A 16,986-nucleotide genomic window follows, 5' to 3' on the forward strand; every position below is an offset into this window, starting at 1 on the left:
CAGAAAAAACCAACTGTCTCAGATCTTCAACCCTAGTGGCATCTCTGAATGGGACCATCCCACCCCAAAAATAATTCCAGCAGGGAAGAAACTGTGTCTTTTCAGATGAACAAATCAGAATTTACATGTGTTCTCTGAAGGTATAATTAATGCATCTCTCCTGCAAAGTTGCTTTCTGGACAGTCATCACAGACTGTACATCCGAGTGTATTGCCACAAGGACCAACATGTGGGACTTTCCATTTCCCTTTGTTGAACTTCATGAGTTTCCTGACATTTCATTTTTCCAGCCCACAGAAGTCCCTCTTTTGAGTAGTTCTCAGGACATAAACCACTTCCCAGCCCCAGTTTAGTATCAGTGACAAGCTTGCTGATGGTGTACTGCATCCAAGCACTCCATTCCCCTGTTCAGGTCATTAGACCGTACTGGACCCAGTACTGGCCCCTGGGAGTGGCACTTGCAACCAGCTGTCATTTGGAAATTGTGCTATTTTTTTGATGACAACCTTTAGAGCCCCACAACACAGTTAAATTTACATCCACCTTAAAGACCAGCTCCCCGAGCCATGTTCCACCAGTTTTGCTACAAGGGGATAATGGGAGACCATGGCAAGTAAAGGGGATAATGGGAGACCATGGCAAGTGCTTTACACATGCCAATGACATTCCCTTTTCTCCCCTGTGCATGGTAGCAATCATTTCAACAAAGATGATGATCAGGCTGGTCAGGCATGATTTGCCCTTGGTAACGCCACACTAGCTGCTAACCATCTTTGAAAGAGAACAACACTTTCACATGTTTTCAGTCCCCTACAAAAAAGTTGACATTTAGTCCTTTCCCAAGGAGGACTTTTTGAAAGCTAACAATTTCTCACTTAGGTTACTTGACACAGATAACCAGAAAGGATGAAATAGAAATGGAACCATGTATCATAGGTTTATTAGGGAAAAAAAGTTATACTTCAAGACCATATATTTGGCACTGTACTGAAGCAAAAAATATGTGAAAAAATTAAAATGCTAAAACCCAAATCACCATAAAAAAGAAAATTCTCTTTTAATTACTTTAATTCCCTTTTTTGCCCCATACAATTTAAAATAACTACAGGAAGCAACTCAAGAGGTGTTAGACCTATGCTACGTATAAGCTGGAACAAGAGTGAAAGATGGACCAGAGAATGGATCTGTCCCCCAGGTTACTGCTGCTCTACCAGGCTGCCAGAACAGGTGAGTCTTACTAACATGAGCAGAGGTTGTTGAGTTGTTTCCATGAAACATTACTGCAAGCTTCCAAATGCCTTCTGAAAAAACAATCATAACACCTTTCATTCATGTCACTTTCTGCCTTCTGGTCTGCTTGAAAGAGATGTTGGTAGTATTTAAAAAGAAGTGTAGTCCAATTTGTCCCCATGGTCAAATGAGCTCCCGCTAGCTGACTCCTGTATTGGTGGCTTGAGCTTCTTTTTGGACAGCAAATAAGTTAAAAGCAGTTTCTAATTTCCAAATTACTCATCCTATGCCTCTGCACAGTAACATGAAAGATACTGACAAGGAATAAATAACATACAAAATAAGATGAGAATGGATTGAAGGAAAGTTGCACTAAAATTTTTTAAATAATAAAGGATAGAAAGCTTAACTGTTGCTGATGAACTGCTGTGTATGTTTTTGCTGGACTATACAGTGCCACTCTAACATGGATAGAGGGCAGAATCCCATTGAATAGCCGGTCCAAAGGATGCCAGGGAAGTGGGACACAGGTCTTGATTAATAATTCAAATGTTACATCAACAGTACTCACAAGAAGAATACAGCTCTTTCCTCGGTTAATATATTGTGCATAGCAATATTTCAAAGAATTAACAGCACCTTTTACATAAAAATTCCAAACATATTTATCTAGTGAACAGGAATATCTCAGCATCTCTAAGAAGTATTTCTGCAGATGTACAGTACTGTATTTATATAGATATAGATACAGATATATCTCAAAGTGAATTTACACTGTGACTTGGTGATTAGTCCAGCAGTGGTGAACCCACAGGGTAAATCTTCAGGAGAATACACTGCCTTTGGTGGGTGGCCAGTTACATGGCATGGTTGTATAGAGGAGCCCCATCAGGCAGCAAAAGACAGTTTAGCATCTCATTAAGCAAGCACAGCATGCTTAGGTCGTTCCTGTAAGATATAATAAACTTCCAACTTTTCATGGCTAATACAGTTCTAATTTTCACAGGTTGCACACATTGCAACCTTCTCTTTGTGCCTTAAAGACACAGAAGAGGAAGGTAGGACACCAAACTTATATCCTATCCCTGCTTCCAAGCAGAAATCAAGTAGCACCACAGATTTAGGCTGGTAAAAGGTGTCCATGTTTGTCTTCACGAGGGTTTCTTGAGCAGCTGGTCTTCACTGGTTTGCCCCATTTATCTTTTATTTTTTCCTTTTCCAAATCAGCTGCTCACAGTCCTCTGGTAGCAATAATTTGAAAAGCACGGTCTACCTAAGGCAGGAAAGCAGACTGCTACCATTTCCCTGGGATGGGCACACCACACTCATACCAGCCCACATAGTAGTAGGGTGTTGTGTATCCAATGCGGCCAAACGACACAGGCTCCTGGCGGTACTGGCGGTAATACCCTGTCGGGAGAAAAACACCCACTGGTATTCCAGAACACAGACACAGCGATTTAACAAAAGCAGCAGATGCAGTGAGAATCCCACAGCGCAAACAAAGGTTTATAAACTGTCTGGCAGGGAGTTGTATCAAAAGGATATTGGCTAGCCCTGGTATTTGGCTGAGATCTTTCTTGAATGATCTAACTCTGGTCCTTCATATTTCTTGTAGTTTTGATTGGTTTTACTGCTCAAAATCTCTTTAACTATTGTGTAATGCTGTGGTCTGCCAAAGAGCTTCTGCATTTCATTCCAAAAGGTGGGCATATTTCAGCTGTGTTTATGAAGCTTTCTAAGTCAGTTTAAATATATGAAGGACTTTGGGGCAAAAAAATACCATCAAATCACATTATCTCACAGGGCTCAAGAGACTATCAGCAAAAGTCAGCTTTTCACAAAACAACAAGGTATCATTTCATGCAGTAAATACTGAGTTAAGCCCTCCCTTCCCCTTTTAATTCATCTGCAGAAAGAATGTGACTGCTTAAAGCATTAGAAGAGGTGCAGCATTCTTGTCCGCATAGCTCGTGCGTTGGAACATCTGAAACACCCATGGCTTGTGCCAATAATAAAACTTCGGTGTGCTCTCTATCTCTGTCTCCTAGACATAGTATATACACATCTGGATTAATCATCTGTCTTCTGAGCTAAGAAGTGCAGTACTTCACAGTGATATATATATAAGTATCAATGACTATTTCAGTTTCTTCCTGGTAACGCCACCATGCAAAGAATATCAACACACAATTTAACATGGAAACCACTAAAGCTGACTGAATAATTTAAACCAATAGACTTACTGAAAAGACTGGCTGACTTCCATATTTGGTTTCATTTTGTGAAGCAACCTGTCTTCTACTTGGTTATGTGAGGTGAGCAATTTGCTCAGAGGAACTCCTTCATGGCAAGAATTTTCTCTTTGAGACAGATATCTACCAGGTCAGAATTAAAGTACTGACCTTAAGTCACTAGACATATTCCTTTGTGTTTTGTATTGAATGAACTAATAGAAATAATTCAAAAAAGCTTGCATTTGCAAAGATGCAGCTGGCCCCTTTAAGCACATGGAAGAGGTTTTGCATCTCGATTCAATGAAGCAGGTCTTATCAATAAGGGAAAGGTTTCATAGACCTATACAATTATTTTTTGTTTTGTTTTTGCATTTTCTTGCTGCACAGTACTTCCATCATATGCCTCACTCTTTCTGTCTCTGTCTCTCTGCACCCGCAAGTCCTCTGGGACTTGCATAATCTGTTCTCAGCTACTGCATCAGCTGGACTCCTTGGAGAGCTGCCAGCAGCTGTGGACAGAGCTCCCCTCTGTGCTCTGCCTTTTACCCCTTAATCCTACAGGTGGGATAACAGGCTCCTGGCCAGCATCCCACTCCCCTTTGCCATACCTCGGATTGTGGGCAGGGCTTCAATGTACGACTGAGGTCCTGTTCTTCCATCCAGGTGTGAATCCACAAATTGGCAGTGGTCCTCACCCCTTCCCCAGCTATCCCCAATGCTGTAGAAGGTATCTGAAGAGTGACACAGACAGATTACTTAACTCGGCAATACTTATGTTTGGGATACTCTTTACCACCAGGAAAGTAGGTGTGGAAGACGGCAGGAAGAATGTTGCAGCAACATACACAGTATTACCAATGAACAAAGAGTGACTGGAAAGAGGGAGAATGCTACCTTCACAGCATGGGAAGCAGAAATTATGGAAAATAAATGTGTTACAACTCAGTAAGGAGTAGTACCCATTTTGCAAGTCTATGGGCAGTGCACCACAGGTAACAGGTGGAGAGAATTTCAACTGGATTAGTTGAAATACACCATGTGAAAGTAAAAAACTCTCAATATGTCAATACCATTAATTTCATTTCAGTCTTAAAAAAAAAATTAAAAACTGTGGAGCTCTCTTTCTCAGACGGGACTTTTTATCTCTTATTATTCAAACACTGTATTGAAACTTTACCAAGGCATTACAATAGTCATTAGCATAGTCTGAAAGGCCACTGAGATGATCCCATTACCCCAGTTCAACAATATGGGAAATTTTTTCATTATCTCTCAGGCAATGCACCTGTGTAAGGGCTACTGCTAATTCTTCTTGAGAGAAGGACTCTCACATAGTGGTCACACAATTCTGACACATATGAAATGAAGAAAACCAGAAGATGAAGAGACAAGTAATCATGTAGCAGGAAATTCATCTTGGTGCCTACCTTTCAGGTCATCACTGAGGTAAATTTTGTACCTTAAGGAGTTGCAAAGAACCACTCCTACAAACTTGCGGTACCAAGTTCGTTTTACATACTGCTTGCCAGTGCAGTCTGAGTAGGTGGGGTCATATTTAAAAGTGAATGGGATCCAGATAGGCTCACCACCTTGGAGAAAAAATAAATTCCAGATTAGGGACAGACTTCATCACTTCAGTACAAGTTATGCAGAGTTTAACATCTAATAACATGTTTCACAAGACATATGGCAATACAGTAATGCATGACTTTTTATATTCAGAAATATAAAAAGAAAAAATATTATTAATAATGAAGTTACAGAGTTTATTAAATCTCTCCTAGACAGTAGACAAAAATAACTGTTAAAATGATTAAAATATGATTTCATGTACTGAACCACAGCTTCAAATAAACAGTGTTAATTATTTCAGTAAGACGTCTTCTCTACCTAGTACTACACAGTTTCTCTTCTCAACGCAGCCTGATCTTAGGTCTGACAGCGACTTCCATTTTAAGACTATAAAACATTTTACAGAAGAACATCTTTTACAGAAGAACAGATGTTAAGAACTCTGGTGAGCAACAGCCTGTGAAGTCTCTTCTTGCTATTTGGTTTAAAAGATCATATCACAAATGTACTTTTCTGTTTTCTTCTCACAGATACATTAAAACAGATTAGTTTCCAATAATAGAGGAGTGAGACCTTTCCTGGGGAACTCTGTTCAGGGCCTTGCTACTGATAAGATTGCTTAATTGGATTGCAAAATAATAAATATCCCTACTGGCTTACCCAAATATTTGCTTCGTACTACCAAGACAATATAATTTATTGTGAAATTGTTGTTGTATTAATGTATACAGAATTATACAAAAAGTTTCCAATATGATAACTGGTATTCTTCTCTCTAGCTACAGCTGTTTTTACTCTGCTATTTCAAGATGGTTTACAAATGAGATTGGAAGTTTCTTCTGTTAGTCACTCTTCCTCTCACTAGGCACATGGACCAAATCCTGCAAACACTTGCATGTGAGAAGCAATCACTGATCAACAATCCTCAGAGACTTCTGAGGACATGAAGAAATCAGACTAGCAAGCACAATAAAATGGAGAAGGAAGGGATATACTAGACACTGTTTTCATGAAAAGTGTAGCAAAAAATCCAGAACCAACCATTTTAACTCCTTAGGAAAGCTGACAGAGCATAACCATGAGGTCTTTTTTCCTTCATCTCTTCTAAGAGCATGTACTACCTGGGGTTACACCACCAATGTCCATGTCAGCAAGGTTAGTTCCAGCACCAGGAAATCAGATCTTCTGGTTATGGGTTGAACTTGCTTATTGCAAATTTGGAAATACAAAGCAAGCTGAAGAGCTTTATGGCATATTATTCAGGTCAGTAACAAATCCTTGAATTTTTTTAGCATTTATAAGGTCATGATGATTTGTACAGATGAGCACCAGAACTAGAGAGAGAGAAAACTGATCCTGCTATTCAAGCTACGCTTAGGCAACTGCAAGATGCTGAAGCAAAACAGTTTGCTGCTTTTTACCAAGCAATTAAAGCTTGGACCAGGGGAAAAAGATGGGCCAAAATCAAGTGCTTACTTGAAAGTATCTTTACAAGATTTCTTTTCAGAAAATAGAATAAGGAGTCCTAAGACAAAAAAAGGTTTTACAAATTAGTCCCATTAATTACTACCTGTTCCCACTTAAAACTGTACTTAAAACTGCATTTTTACATGTTTCCAATTCCTATATTCTAACTGTTTTGCATAGGCTTTATGCACTTAATGAAGAAAACAACAGACTAAGACTTACCAGGTGGCCTGACAATGAGGAGAGGATTGTCTGGAAGGAAAAAAAACACATAGAAAATTCAGTATTTTGTTCCAAACCTTGTTTTATAACATGAAACATACAGAGTCACTGACTGAACATTTTCACTAAGGTGCTTCATCCTGTGATGGTATTCTTTATCGAATATTCCCATCGGCTCAAACCTTATACTTGCATTAGAAGAGCACTCTGAATTAGCAATTTCTTTTTATTATGACCTGTTTCATCACTGTAACTATATCTTGCATTAGCAACTGCAAAAGCCACCTTTGGCAATGACAAATGAAAGATCAGTGCTGCAAACAAAACTTTATTTTTTATGTGTTTAAAGTGTTAAATAAAGCTCATAAAGGAGCTGATTTTGGATGAGAAAACTAGGCATTTAGGCCCATATGCTGGCAGCAGGAAAATGATCTGCAAGATACAGCACAGAATCATGGAATTGTTTAGGTTGGAAAAAGGTCTTTAAGATCAGTGAGTCTACTGCCAACCCAGCATTTCAAAGTCCTCCACTAAACCACATCCCTTGGTGCCACATCTACACGTCTTCTAAATGCCTTTAGGGCTGAGGAATCCACCACTTCCCTGGGCAGCCTGCTCCAAAGCCTGACAGCCCTTCTCTAGATGCATTCCAGCATCTCAAAGTCTTCCTTGTACTGAGGGCCCCAAAGCTAAATGGAGGATGTGAGGTGTGACTTCACCAGTGCCAAGTACAGGGGCACAATCACTGCCCTGGTTCTGCTGGCCACACCACTGCTGATACAGCCAGGATGCCATTGACTTTATTGGCCAGGCAATGTCAAATATTATGCTTGGAATAATACTTGAGCCTCTTATTCATTTAATGAAAATCTGAATACATTATCCAGGACGATTGACTTATCTCACACTTCTGTCTCCCTCCTGTGATGATTTACTTCCACGGTTCTTAGAGGAGCTTCTGAAGTGAGCACTACAGAGTGAAGTCAAATGAACAAGGGCAGAGGCTGCATAAAACCCCATGCTATTGAAAGGGCAAAATTTGCAAGAAACAACAAGACCTTTCTCTCAAGTAAAGACTGAAAAATTTGTTCTTTGTTATTCAGTGGAATCACTGGCCTCTGGCTCGATAGAACCAGAAGAAGAAACAAGCAAAAATAGCTCATTTAACCTACTATTTTTAGAAGGGGGTATTGCTTTTGAATGTACTATTAGCCCTGTGAAAGAGCAGCATGCCTTGTAAAAAAAAAAAAAAAAAAAAAAAGGACAGAGAACTTTGCCTGTCTGATGGAACTGTTGCTTTCTGTATTTCTTCCAGAGACAACTGCTTCCAACTGTTTGGCTGTTCACAATTAGGAAACTAATTTACTAAACGTTTGGTCAATCTATCAAAGGCCTTAAACTTCCCATTGCTCCTGTATGATTGAACATTAGCAGCCCTTCATATTTGAAATTCAACTTCCTATTCCTCTGGAGATGACTTAAACATCACTTAGATTTTCATAGTGGCATTAGGACTGCATATAAAAAACCCAACATAATATGAAAGCAGCAAGTCCAGAATAATCACTGTTATTGGCATGCTGGTTTCAGTCATTGCCCTGCCACATCTGTTATTATGAGTTTTGAGATGAAAATAAAAAACAAACCATACCAGATTCTGTGATAAATGAGACTGAAGAGCTAACAGGTCCATAACCAAAGGGATTCTTTGCTTGGACTTTAAAATAATACCTGAAACAAGAAGAGAGGGGAAATAATATTGAAATGGGTTCCCCTGCAATGGCTAAATGATAAAATAATGCTAAAACAGGGTAAGAATCAAACCAGAAGAATTCCACTGAGTATCCTTTGCATTAAACGGAGTTGGATACTGAGCCAGAGTATGAGCTGGCTGTTACAGACAAGCGTCTCCTTCTTGCAATTGCTCCCATGTATATTTTTGGAATGCTTATTTATACATCATTTCCCTTCCAAAAACCACATACAATGATATCCACTTTCTATGAAACAACTAATAGCAAATAGCTAAAAGAAAAGGTTGCAAGGAAATCAAATTCTGATCTTAGTAACAGTTTTAAACCAGATTAACTCTTAGGGAAGCAGTGGTGCAAACTGCAAACTGAAACTGCATCAGATTTATATGAGATCAGATGCTAAACTTTTGACCTTTCTGTAAAAACTCCAGCATTAAGATCACAATACTTGACTGAAAGAAGAAAGCATCACATGATGTCTTATTGATTCCTCAAAAGTATTTTAATCACATACTTAACTCAAAGCACATGAATCACCACTAGAACTTCATTTTTTGCTCAACAGAAGCAAATTTATCCTCACCCTTAGAGAAGAATACATGTAAGTACATTTTTAGTTCATTTCCAAATATGATGATTTTTAGTTGATGCCCATCCTGACATTTTTCTCCAGATTAATATTTTCTTCTTTTCCTTTTATATTTGTATCAGTCCAACAGAAACCAGCTAGAATGGAAGATTACTTAAAAATTTCCAGCACAGCATTTTTTAAATTCCTGAGTTTAGGTTTTCCTTTCTTGTCTGCTTGCTCAATTTCATTCTTGTAAAGAAATTAATAAAAAAAAAAAAAAAAAAAAAAAAAAAAAAACTGTGCCTCTGTAATACCCACATAGCATTTGGATCTTGATTTAGCCTTTCATCCAAAAGCACATAGGTCCAAAAGCTCTACATACATAACAGGGCAAATGATTACTTTCATGGATGGTTGCCATCAAGCACTGGATTACCTTACATGACAGTGTCCCACTTGAATGGCAGGCCTGATGTATCACAGCTGGTGAAAGGAGGTCTACTCCATCAAAAACATCAGTCTGCTCTTCCTGGTGAAGCTCTCCCCATCCTGCACTAAAACTTGCCAGTGCTGGTTCATTTGCACGGGCCTCACTGGGCTGAGACACGATGCTCATGCTTTAGCAGGCACCAGGGAAATTGAGCACAATCCTGTTGCAAGGACTTTGGTGGTTTTAAGTCTGGCATTCAATATTTACCATGTGCACTTTCCTGTACCATCAGCTGTATCTGTTCCTCTCGGACTTAAGCACATAGCAGGGCCTGGAGGTCACTCCTGAAAGGCCTAAGCACAGCTAAGCACTCATAAAACTATTCACAGTGATAAACCAGAGGGGACATGGGTGAACCAGCCCTTTGGCAAAGCTGTTTTTTTCTTTCATTGAAAGGAATATCTTTTGTCAAGTAAGGTGAATGGCCTTGCCTTACAATCAAACTGATCTTTATGAAAAGGGACGGGACACAAGGCAGCAATTCCTCGCTCTGGTTCCTGAAAGAGCTGACACAGCAAGCTTTCCTGACTTAGCTCAGTGTTTGCTGTAACTGCTTCAGAAGAGCAGGAGAAAAATGTTTTCCAGCCCGCATCTTTCCCATAATGCTTCAAAGCATAGTGGAAAGTATGGATGCCCGACTTCCCACTGCCTCCAAAGAAGTATAATCAGATACCACCTTTCAAAACAAGTGGCACTGTCTGAGTAACCCTTTAAATACACTTAATACACGTTTTCATGGTAGCCTTAAAGCATTGCCTTCAGACATACGAGTGCCACAATCCCTCACCAAAGAGGAGAGAGAGAACCTTGTGGGGAAAACCACGCAGATCTGTATCCAATGCATAATGCAGGAACTGATTACCAATGCAATCAGGACAACTGTGCGTTCAGCTATCTTGTTACACACACAGAATCCCATCTAGGGCATATGATGGTTCATGTTGCCTGCCTGACTGTCTAAAAAAAACCAAAAACCAACAGTGATGAAGTCATGAGTAAATTTTTCTTTGCTAAATTGGAAAATTGATTCCTAAGCCTTTATATACACAAGAAGGCTCTAGTTGTACCAGAAAGAGAGCCAGATCTCATGACTTGCTGACCTGTGATTTAAACATAGACAATGCTATGACTGCTGTATTAAGAACGTCAATAAAATAATGCAATCAGGATATATTTCTTTCTCAGACATGACAAATAAAAAAAGAAATTGCCAAAGCCATTCTAGGTCCAGGAATCTGACATTTTCATTAGTCAGAATCCTTCAGCTGATGAATTTGCCAGGAAATCTCAAATCAGTATAACTCAACTGGTTTTCATCACATAAATACATGAAAAAAATTTCCAATATATAATTTGATTTACACTTTGCTTAGACAGAAGGGTATGAATTGTTACCATTAGGCACAGAAGAATCACAACAGATGCAGTACCATTTGTTGTTCATTTTCGATACAGACAAGAAAAAGGCTTTTCTTCCTAAGAATAAACTTCCTTTGAGATTTTATATACCAATTCTAGTGATATGTCAAGAAAGGACATAGTGAACTGTACTGTTACAGGGCATTGAATATATAACATGTTTTTTCATTTAGGCTCCATGACTAATCTCAACATACCTGTCATCTGGAGCAAAAATATTCTTTGACTTAATTCAAGGTGTCTCCCTTCTGTTGGAATTAAATAGCTGGCACTCACAGCACAAAGTGAGATAATCACTCAGCATGATAATTAGGGAAGCAGGTTTTTTTTAAAAAATAGTTAGCAGCAAATTCCTTTTTCCAGACTTTCCAAAGGCATGCCCTGCATGGATCCTCAGCCCTGCACTCCGTTCAATGGCAGGCTGAGACGGCAGGATGCACCCCCATAGCAACGGCTAAAACCCTCTTCCTACAACTACACCATTTCTCCATAAGAAAAATGTGTAATCAGTAAAAATCAGTGCCTGCAGGTTCACAGGCTAATGCAAAGTGTCTCCCTCCATCTGGATGTAGCCCACCACTACATCACTCATTAATATTTAAAACTAATTTTATAAGAAGACATCAGAGCCAAGCTGGTAGAGGAGATTCCTACAGAGCTGGTGTGAGGCAGGTATGTCCTACACAGGTCTACTTGTCCACTTGCACAGGACAACAGTTTCATGGACATCTTAACTCTTTAGTGTGGCCCTGGTGGCATGAAGTACCCACCTGTGGTTGATGCTGCTTGTTGGACATACTGGGGCTTTGTTTTAATGGAGATAGAGACAAGAAATAGAAATTTTTGGTGCATCTGGCCCCCTGAAACAGAAGATCCAGGCTCTGTTTGCAGTTGTAAGCCCTGAGTAAATGTTTAAGAAATTCCTATGAAATACTCTGTACAACACTGGAATTGGTAGCAGGCATTGTGGGATCAAGATATCCCCAGATGGAACAAAACCCAAGTGAACAGAGAGAAAGACTTCAAGAGACATGGAGATATGGGAGTGAAGGACAGTGTTTTAAATCATCAGACTATCTAGCTACTCCCATCAGGCACTGACACAGCTTTCCTGAAAAAGGCAGGAAAAATCTAACCATGCTCAGGAAGGGGACTGAAATGTTTATGGCAAGGATTATAATGTTTCTGACTGCAGAAGACTGGGTTTAGTGGTTGAGCAAATGCTGTCCAGTCCTTTGTGTCATCTTCTGTGACAGCTGAGAATTAAAGTTAGGGAAGGGACCTAGTCAAAAGTCCAAACTACTGCTTTAAAGATTTAATATGGTTTAAAGTAATTTTAGTGTTTACAATCACACGTCACAAGGAAGCAGCTCCTGTGCCCACTGAAGCTGACCAGAGTTTCATAATGGAAAAACTTCCACTTCTCAAATGGAGGTCAGACCAGGCCTCAGAAGAAAATTTATGACATGGATTAAACATAGATTTCTGTTTTGTTTGTAAAACCTAAATAACAGGCAGATGTTTTCCAGGATATGTTGACGGCTTCAAATCTTCTCTGGTGCTGATTTTAGCCAAGATGCCAACCTGCTTCTCATACACTGTGCATGCTGCAAAATTGCACCACCCATAGCTCCTTGTGGGACAGCCAGTAGCCAACAGCACAGTGGTTACAGTAAATGACTTAATCAGCATTTCTCACAAAACACACTAACAGTGCAGACACACAGTTTTTAACTTTAGTTTTCATGCTATATTTTCTTAGGCATGGTATCTTTTTCTAGTGGTTAGGGAGTTATTTTTAGGACAAAAGGTATGCAATCAATTCAGTCTGTGGGTTTGGAGAATGTAAATGGGAATGGCCGATACATACAATTTCTGTAATAAAGATCCTTCATTCTCCACCACAGACCCCACATGAAGCCTTTATTGCCTTCACAGAGCATACAATAGAGGCCAGTGGATTATACCATCTTCAGCAAGATGCTGGTGAAACAATAGGCTCAAATAAATAGCACTTGCTTGAACCTCCCTATCATGAAAGAGAACCTTAACTGGACAAGACAGTCACTAGGTTCATGGAGATGCAAGAATCTATACCTTTGCTGTTCCTATAAAACTCCATTCACATACAGACAAATTGTGACCTTCTGAAGCCTGGAGTTAATGTACATCTCAAGACATGTTGGCAGCTCAACTCCCACCAATTTCCCTCCCCTGAGTGTAGCATGGACAGCAGCTGTAGAACTCCTGTGAGCTTTCACTGCAAACCGCTCCTTCTGGAGTTCTGGAGCCCTTTAGGTGTTGGGTATGAGAAACAGAGTTATCTCTGGCCTTCAACACAGTCCTTTGGTCATCAGGATACTTGACTGAAAGGCTGAAGAGGTGAGGAGCTTCAGCTGAAAGGTGGAAATGACATAGAAGCAAGAAATGGGGGGCCGCAGCCAGGAGAAGCTGGGATGTAAAGGCAATAATGCCTCCCTGGCCAGCATGGGGACAAAGTGAGAGTGGAGGAATGAATACTGGTGAAAAGGAAAAGGGCTGGGCATACAGAGGAGTTGGGGATGTGGAGGCAGTAACAGGCTCTAGCAGCAAGAGGAGAGTTGTTTAGGGAGTCTTCAAATCACAAGGAGGTAGATGTACAACAGCAGGATGGTCTGCAATAGCTTTCATCAATATCTAGGAACAGATCTCAAACCTCTTCCACCTTGTTCTAACAGGTGAAACCCTCATGGAGCTGTGCCACATAGCACCCTGTATACATTTGCAACAACGTTTTGTAAGAAGAGTGCCAGCAGATGCAGAGTATACCACTGAAGCTCTCCACTCTCAAGTAATTTTGCTTTAACATACCATGAACCATCCTTAAAGACTGTCACTAAGGTCTGGATTACCAGTCTTCTAAATAAGTGGCCTTTTTTTAGCTCTTGAATATGCAAAAAAATGCCTCATGAAGCATGTGATTGACAGTACTCTAGACAGAACAGGAGAGGATAAGATGGACCATGTTTTCCTGTCACATCTTATTTCCTTACTATTAACTCTGTGGGTGCTCTGAATGTACATCCTGCTTCTCCATAATTAGCATTTCCCTGCTTATTTTCCAGGTCTTTGACACTGTAGGTGTCCTCTGCTGAACACAGCCCTTGAGCAGCTGCATAAGGAACCACTGCTGAAGTTGCTCAGGCTCTGGTGTCCCAAGAAGATGTCATGTCCTCAGAACTCTGGTTGGAGGGAAATCTCTGCAGAGGAGAGAGGGGAGTACACCACCTTCTTTAAATATACTGTGATTTCTTGGTGCTTGGGTGTTTCCTGGATAGCAGAAGCAGCTGCAGAGGCAAATCTGTGTGAGCCTATGCTGAAGTCTGGAGAAGTATCATAATGTGGTCAGAAAAATATACCTCATCATACTTGACACTCAACTGGCTACACTGCACTGCCTTTTCATAATTCATTTATCTTATTATATAATTTTGTCTATTAGGGTGAAGATGAAGGCCACGCTCAAACAATTCTGTTTCCTAGGTTGAGGTTCTCAGTCAACTACTTTTAATGCTCAGAATTTTCCCTTTGCCTAAGACACTTTGGCTGACTCTGTTTCTTCCTTGTGTTGTCCTAACACAAACCCTATGAGCCTGTCCAAGCAGTCAATCCTCAGATCTGCAGCTCACCATCAAGTAAGGCATGCTAATTCCAGCCTACACTCCCAGTGCACCTCTCCACTGTGCAAGCAACACTTTCCACCAGCGCCTAGGAGACTGCAGACAGCAGCATGTGAAGGGCTTAGCCCAAGGGAGTACCAAAATAATTTCAGGCTCAGAATATGAGAGACAAATTTGTGAGACACTGAGCATCTCTCTAAAGGAGTGATTTGAATGTGGTTCCTCTGTAGCTGTTCACATTCCCCCCATTCGCCACAAATTATTCCAGTATCATATGAAGCACGCATTCTTCTTCTGTCCTTTCAGTCAGACTTTTTGTAAGATAAAGACCTAAAGCTCCTGCTAAACTGACTTCTGAGCAATTGCCACAGCCTCACTTTATACTACCAAGCCTTCTCCTCCAGTACTATTTATGTGAACAGAAAGCAAAAACAGATGAGTGGGCAGCACTTCGCCAGCAGACTTGAGGCATCAAACCTTGGCCACACATTTGTTGGAATAGTCAACAACACATAAAGTCACATCACAGATATATTTTAGTATATTGCAGTATATTGCAGTATATTGCAGTATATTTTAGTATACTTTCCCTCAAAAAAAATTTGATTCAGTTATGCAAAAGACTTGAAAATGCATTTTAAAACAAGATTTTCTTTGTTACTGATATGTATTTTCATAAACACAAACATATATACATACATGTACACACTGCCACATGCTTCAGGATAAATGTGGGGAAGATATCATGTTTTGTTGTGCAGTTTATAGAACAATTTGCTGTCCAACAGAATGAGTAAAATCTAAATCAGATGTAAACATTTATACTAAGACCAAGAAAAACAACTGACAATTCCCATAATTTGTTTTACTTCCTTAACAAAACTGAAAAGGAGGAGATCAAATCCTTACCGTGTGTTGGGCTTCAGGTTCTCAATTGGCAAGTGAGTAGACCCTGCAGTCCTGGTTGACCACTTATTCTTTAAAAAGTCATCATAAGATGCACTGTAAACCAGATAGCCTGCAAACAGGAAAGAGAAATAGTTGTGAGGATTCTAATTAAATTTTAAATAAATATCTCACTAGGTGTCATGGTAAATTTTAAGGACTAAAAGGAGTTGAAATATCTTTGAATATGAAAGTGATTCCATGCCTAACTCTCAGAAAATCCTGGCCTATAAGAATTTCTTATCATTAGCTAATAATGATGGAGCATTACATCAGAGGATGGCACCCAGTTGTGAATTCTGATTTAAAAACAGCAAAGGCAAAAAGCTTCACTGTTCTAAGTGATACACTGACCGGGCAAACACCAGTACAAATGGTCCTTTAGGAAATCCTTCCCCTTCTCCACTCTCCAATCAGGAGAGAAACCCTCAGGGGAGTACCTGTTACCATGTCTCCTTGAGCAGGTTTGGCCCAGTCCACAATGACAAAGGAGTGACAGCCTTCAACTGCCACAACTGTGATGTTGTGAGGGGCTTTCAGGGGTCGCTGATCTTTCTCTCTGAAGTCATTGGGAATGATTTCATCAAGGCTCTCCACTTGGAAATGCTCCAGGGCCTCTGTCAAGGAGCAGGGGGCTGCTGGATCCTTATTGAGATAGGTCACGTAAGGAGCTAGAAAAGACAGGGAAGGGCAGCATTTAGTTAGCAGTTTGAGGTATCCCAGAGCAACACACAGGCTGGCAATTTCCTAAAGAGAGTCAAGTTCTGTGGTGCATTTTAAAATTCCTCACCTTCAAGTCCAGATACCACTGCCAACAAAGCATGGCTTACAGCTAATTGGATTGATGAGCAGGGGGAATGGGATGCCAACATTCAGGTTTACCTACCCCACGCTCACGACTGTACCAAATTATGCAAAGATGGAAGGACTGTCTTTGCTACAAGAGGCAGAAGAGAGCAGTCTGACTGCAGCACCCTCTGCACACTACCTCCAGCTGCTCTGGAAGGTGGGATGAAAATGTCACCCAAATTCTGCCTCTCCAACATGGGAACAGATTCCTGCCAGGGCCTTCAATCATCTAAGACTGTACAGGTCTAAATAGTTGGTTCTTACACAAACATCCTGAAGCTGGAGCAAAAACAAAAAAAGAAATGTAAAGAATAATTCCAAGGTGAAGTCCGACCAGTTTAATGGGATTGTTGTGGTCTCCTGCATACTAAGGGATCAGGACCCATGACTCCCCACCTTCCAGGCATGTGCTCCCAATCTGTAACTTCTATTTTTAAAAGCTTTATACTGACTGGAATTGCACTTCAGTTCAGGAAAAGATTAAACCATCTTTTTATTGCCTTAAAAGTCACCGTAACATTCAAAGTAAGGACTATAAAACTTGCTTTGGAAATGTTTATTCAGTTGCAAT

General features: G+C 40.2%; 1 protein-coding gene across 1 annotated transcript in view; it reads right to left on the reverse strand.

The window, feature by feature from the left end:
- Nucleotides 1–839: 839 nt before the first annotated feature.
- Nucleotides 840–16,986, reverse strand: part of FNDC1 (fibronectin type III domain containing 1) — a 39,445-nt gene continuing 23,298 nt past the window's right edge. The window contains exons 13-19 of the mRNA XM_066315454.1: nucleotides 16,007–16,237; nucleotides 15,531–15,639; nucleotides 8,380–8,459; nucleotides 6,729–6,758; nucleotides 4,895–5,056; nucleotides 4,076–4,198; nucleotides 840–2,640 (exon numbers count right to left, since the gene is read on the reverse strand). Of these exons, the coding sequence (XP_066171551.1) occupies nucleotides 2,525–2,640; nucleotides 4,076–4,198; nucleotides 4,895–5,056; nucleotides 6,729–6,758; nucleotides 8,380–8,459; nucleotides 15,531–15,639; nucleotides 16,007–16,237 (851 nt within the window). The 3' untranslated portion in view covers nucleotides 840–2,524. The remainder of the gene's footprint in view (nucleotides 2,641–4,075; nucleotides 4,199–4,894; nucleotides 5,057–6,728; nucleotides 6,759–8,379; nucleotides 8,460–15,530; nucleotides 15,640–16,006; nucleotides 16,238–16,986) is intronic.

Source organism: Sylvia atricapilla, chromosome 3 (assembly GCF_009819655.1).
Source record: "Sylvia atricapilla isolate bSylAtr1 chromosome 3, bSylAtr1.pri, whole genome shotgun sequence".
NCBI classification, from domain to species: domain Eukaryota; kingdom Metazoa; phylum Chordata; class Aves; order Passeriformes; family Sylviidae; genus Sylvia; species Sylvia atricapilla.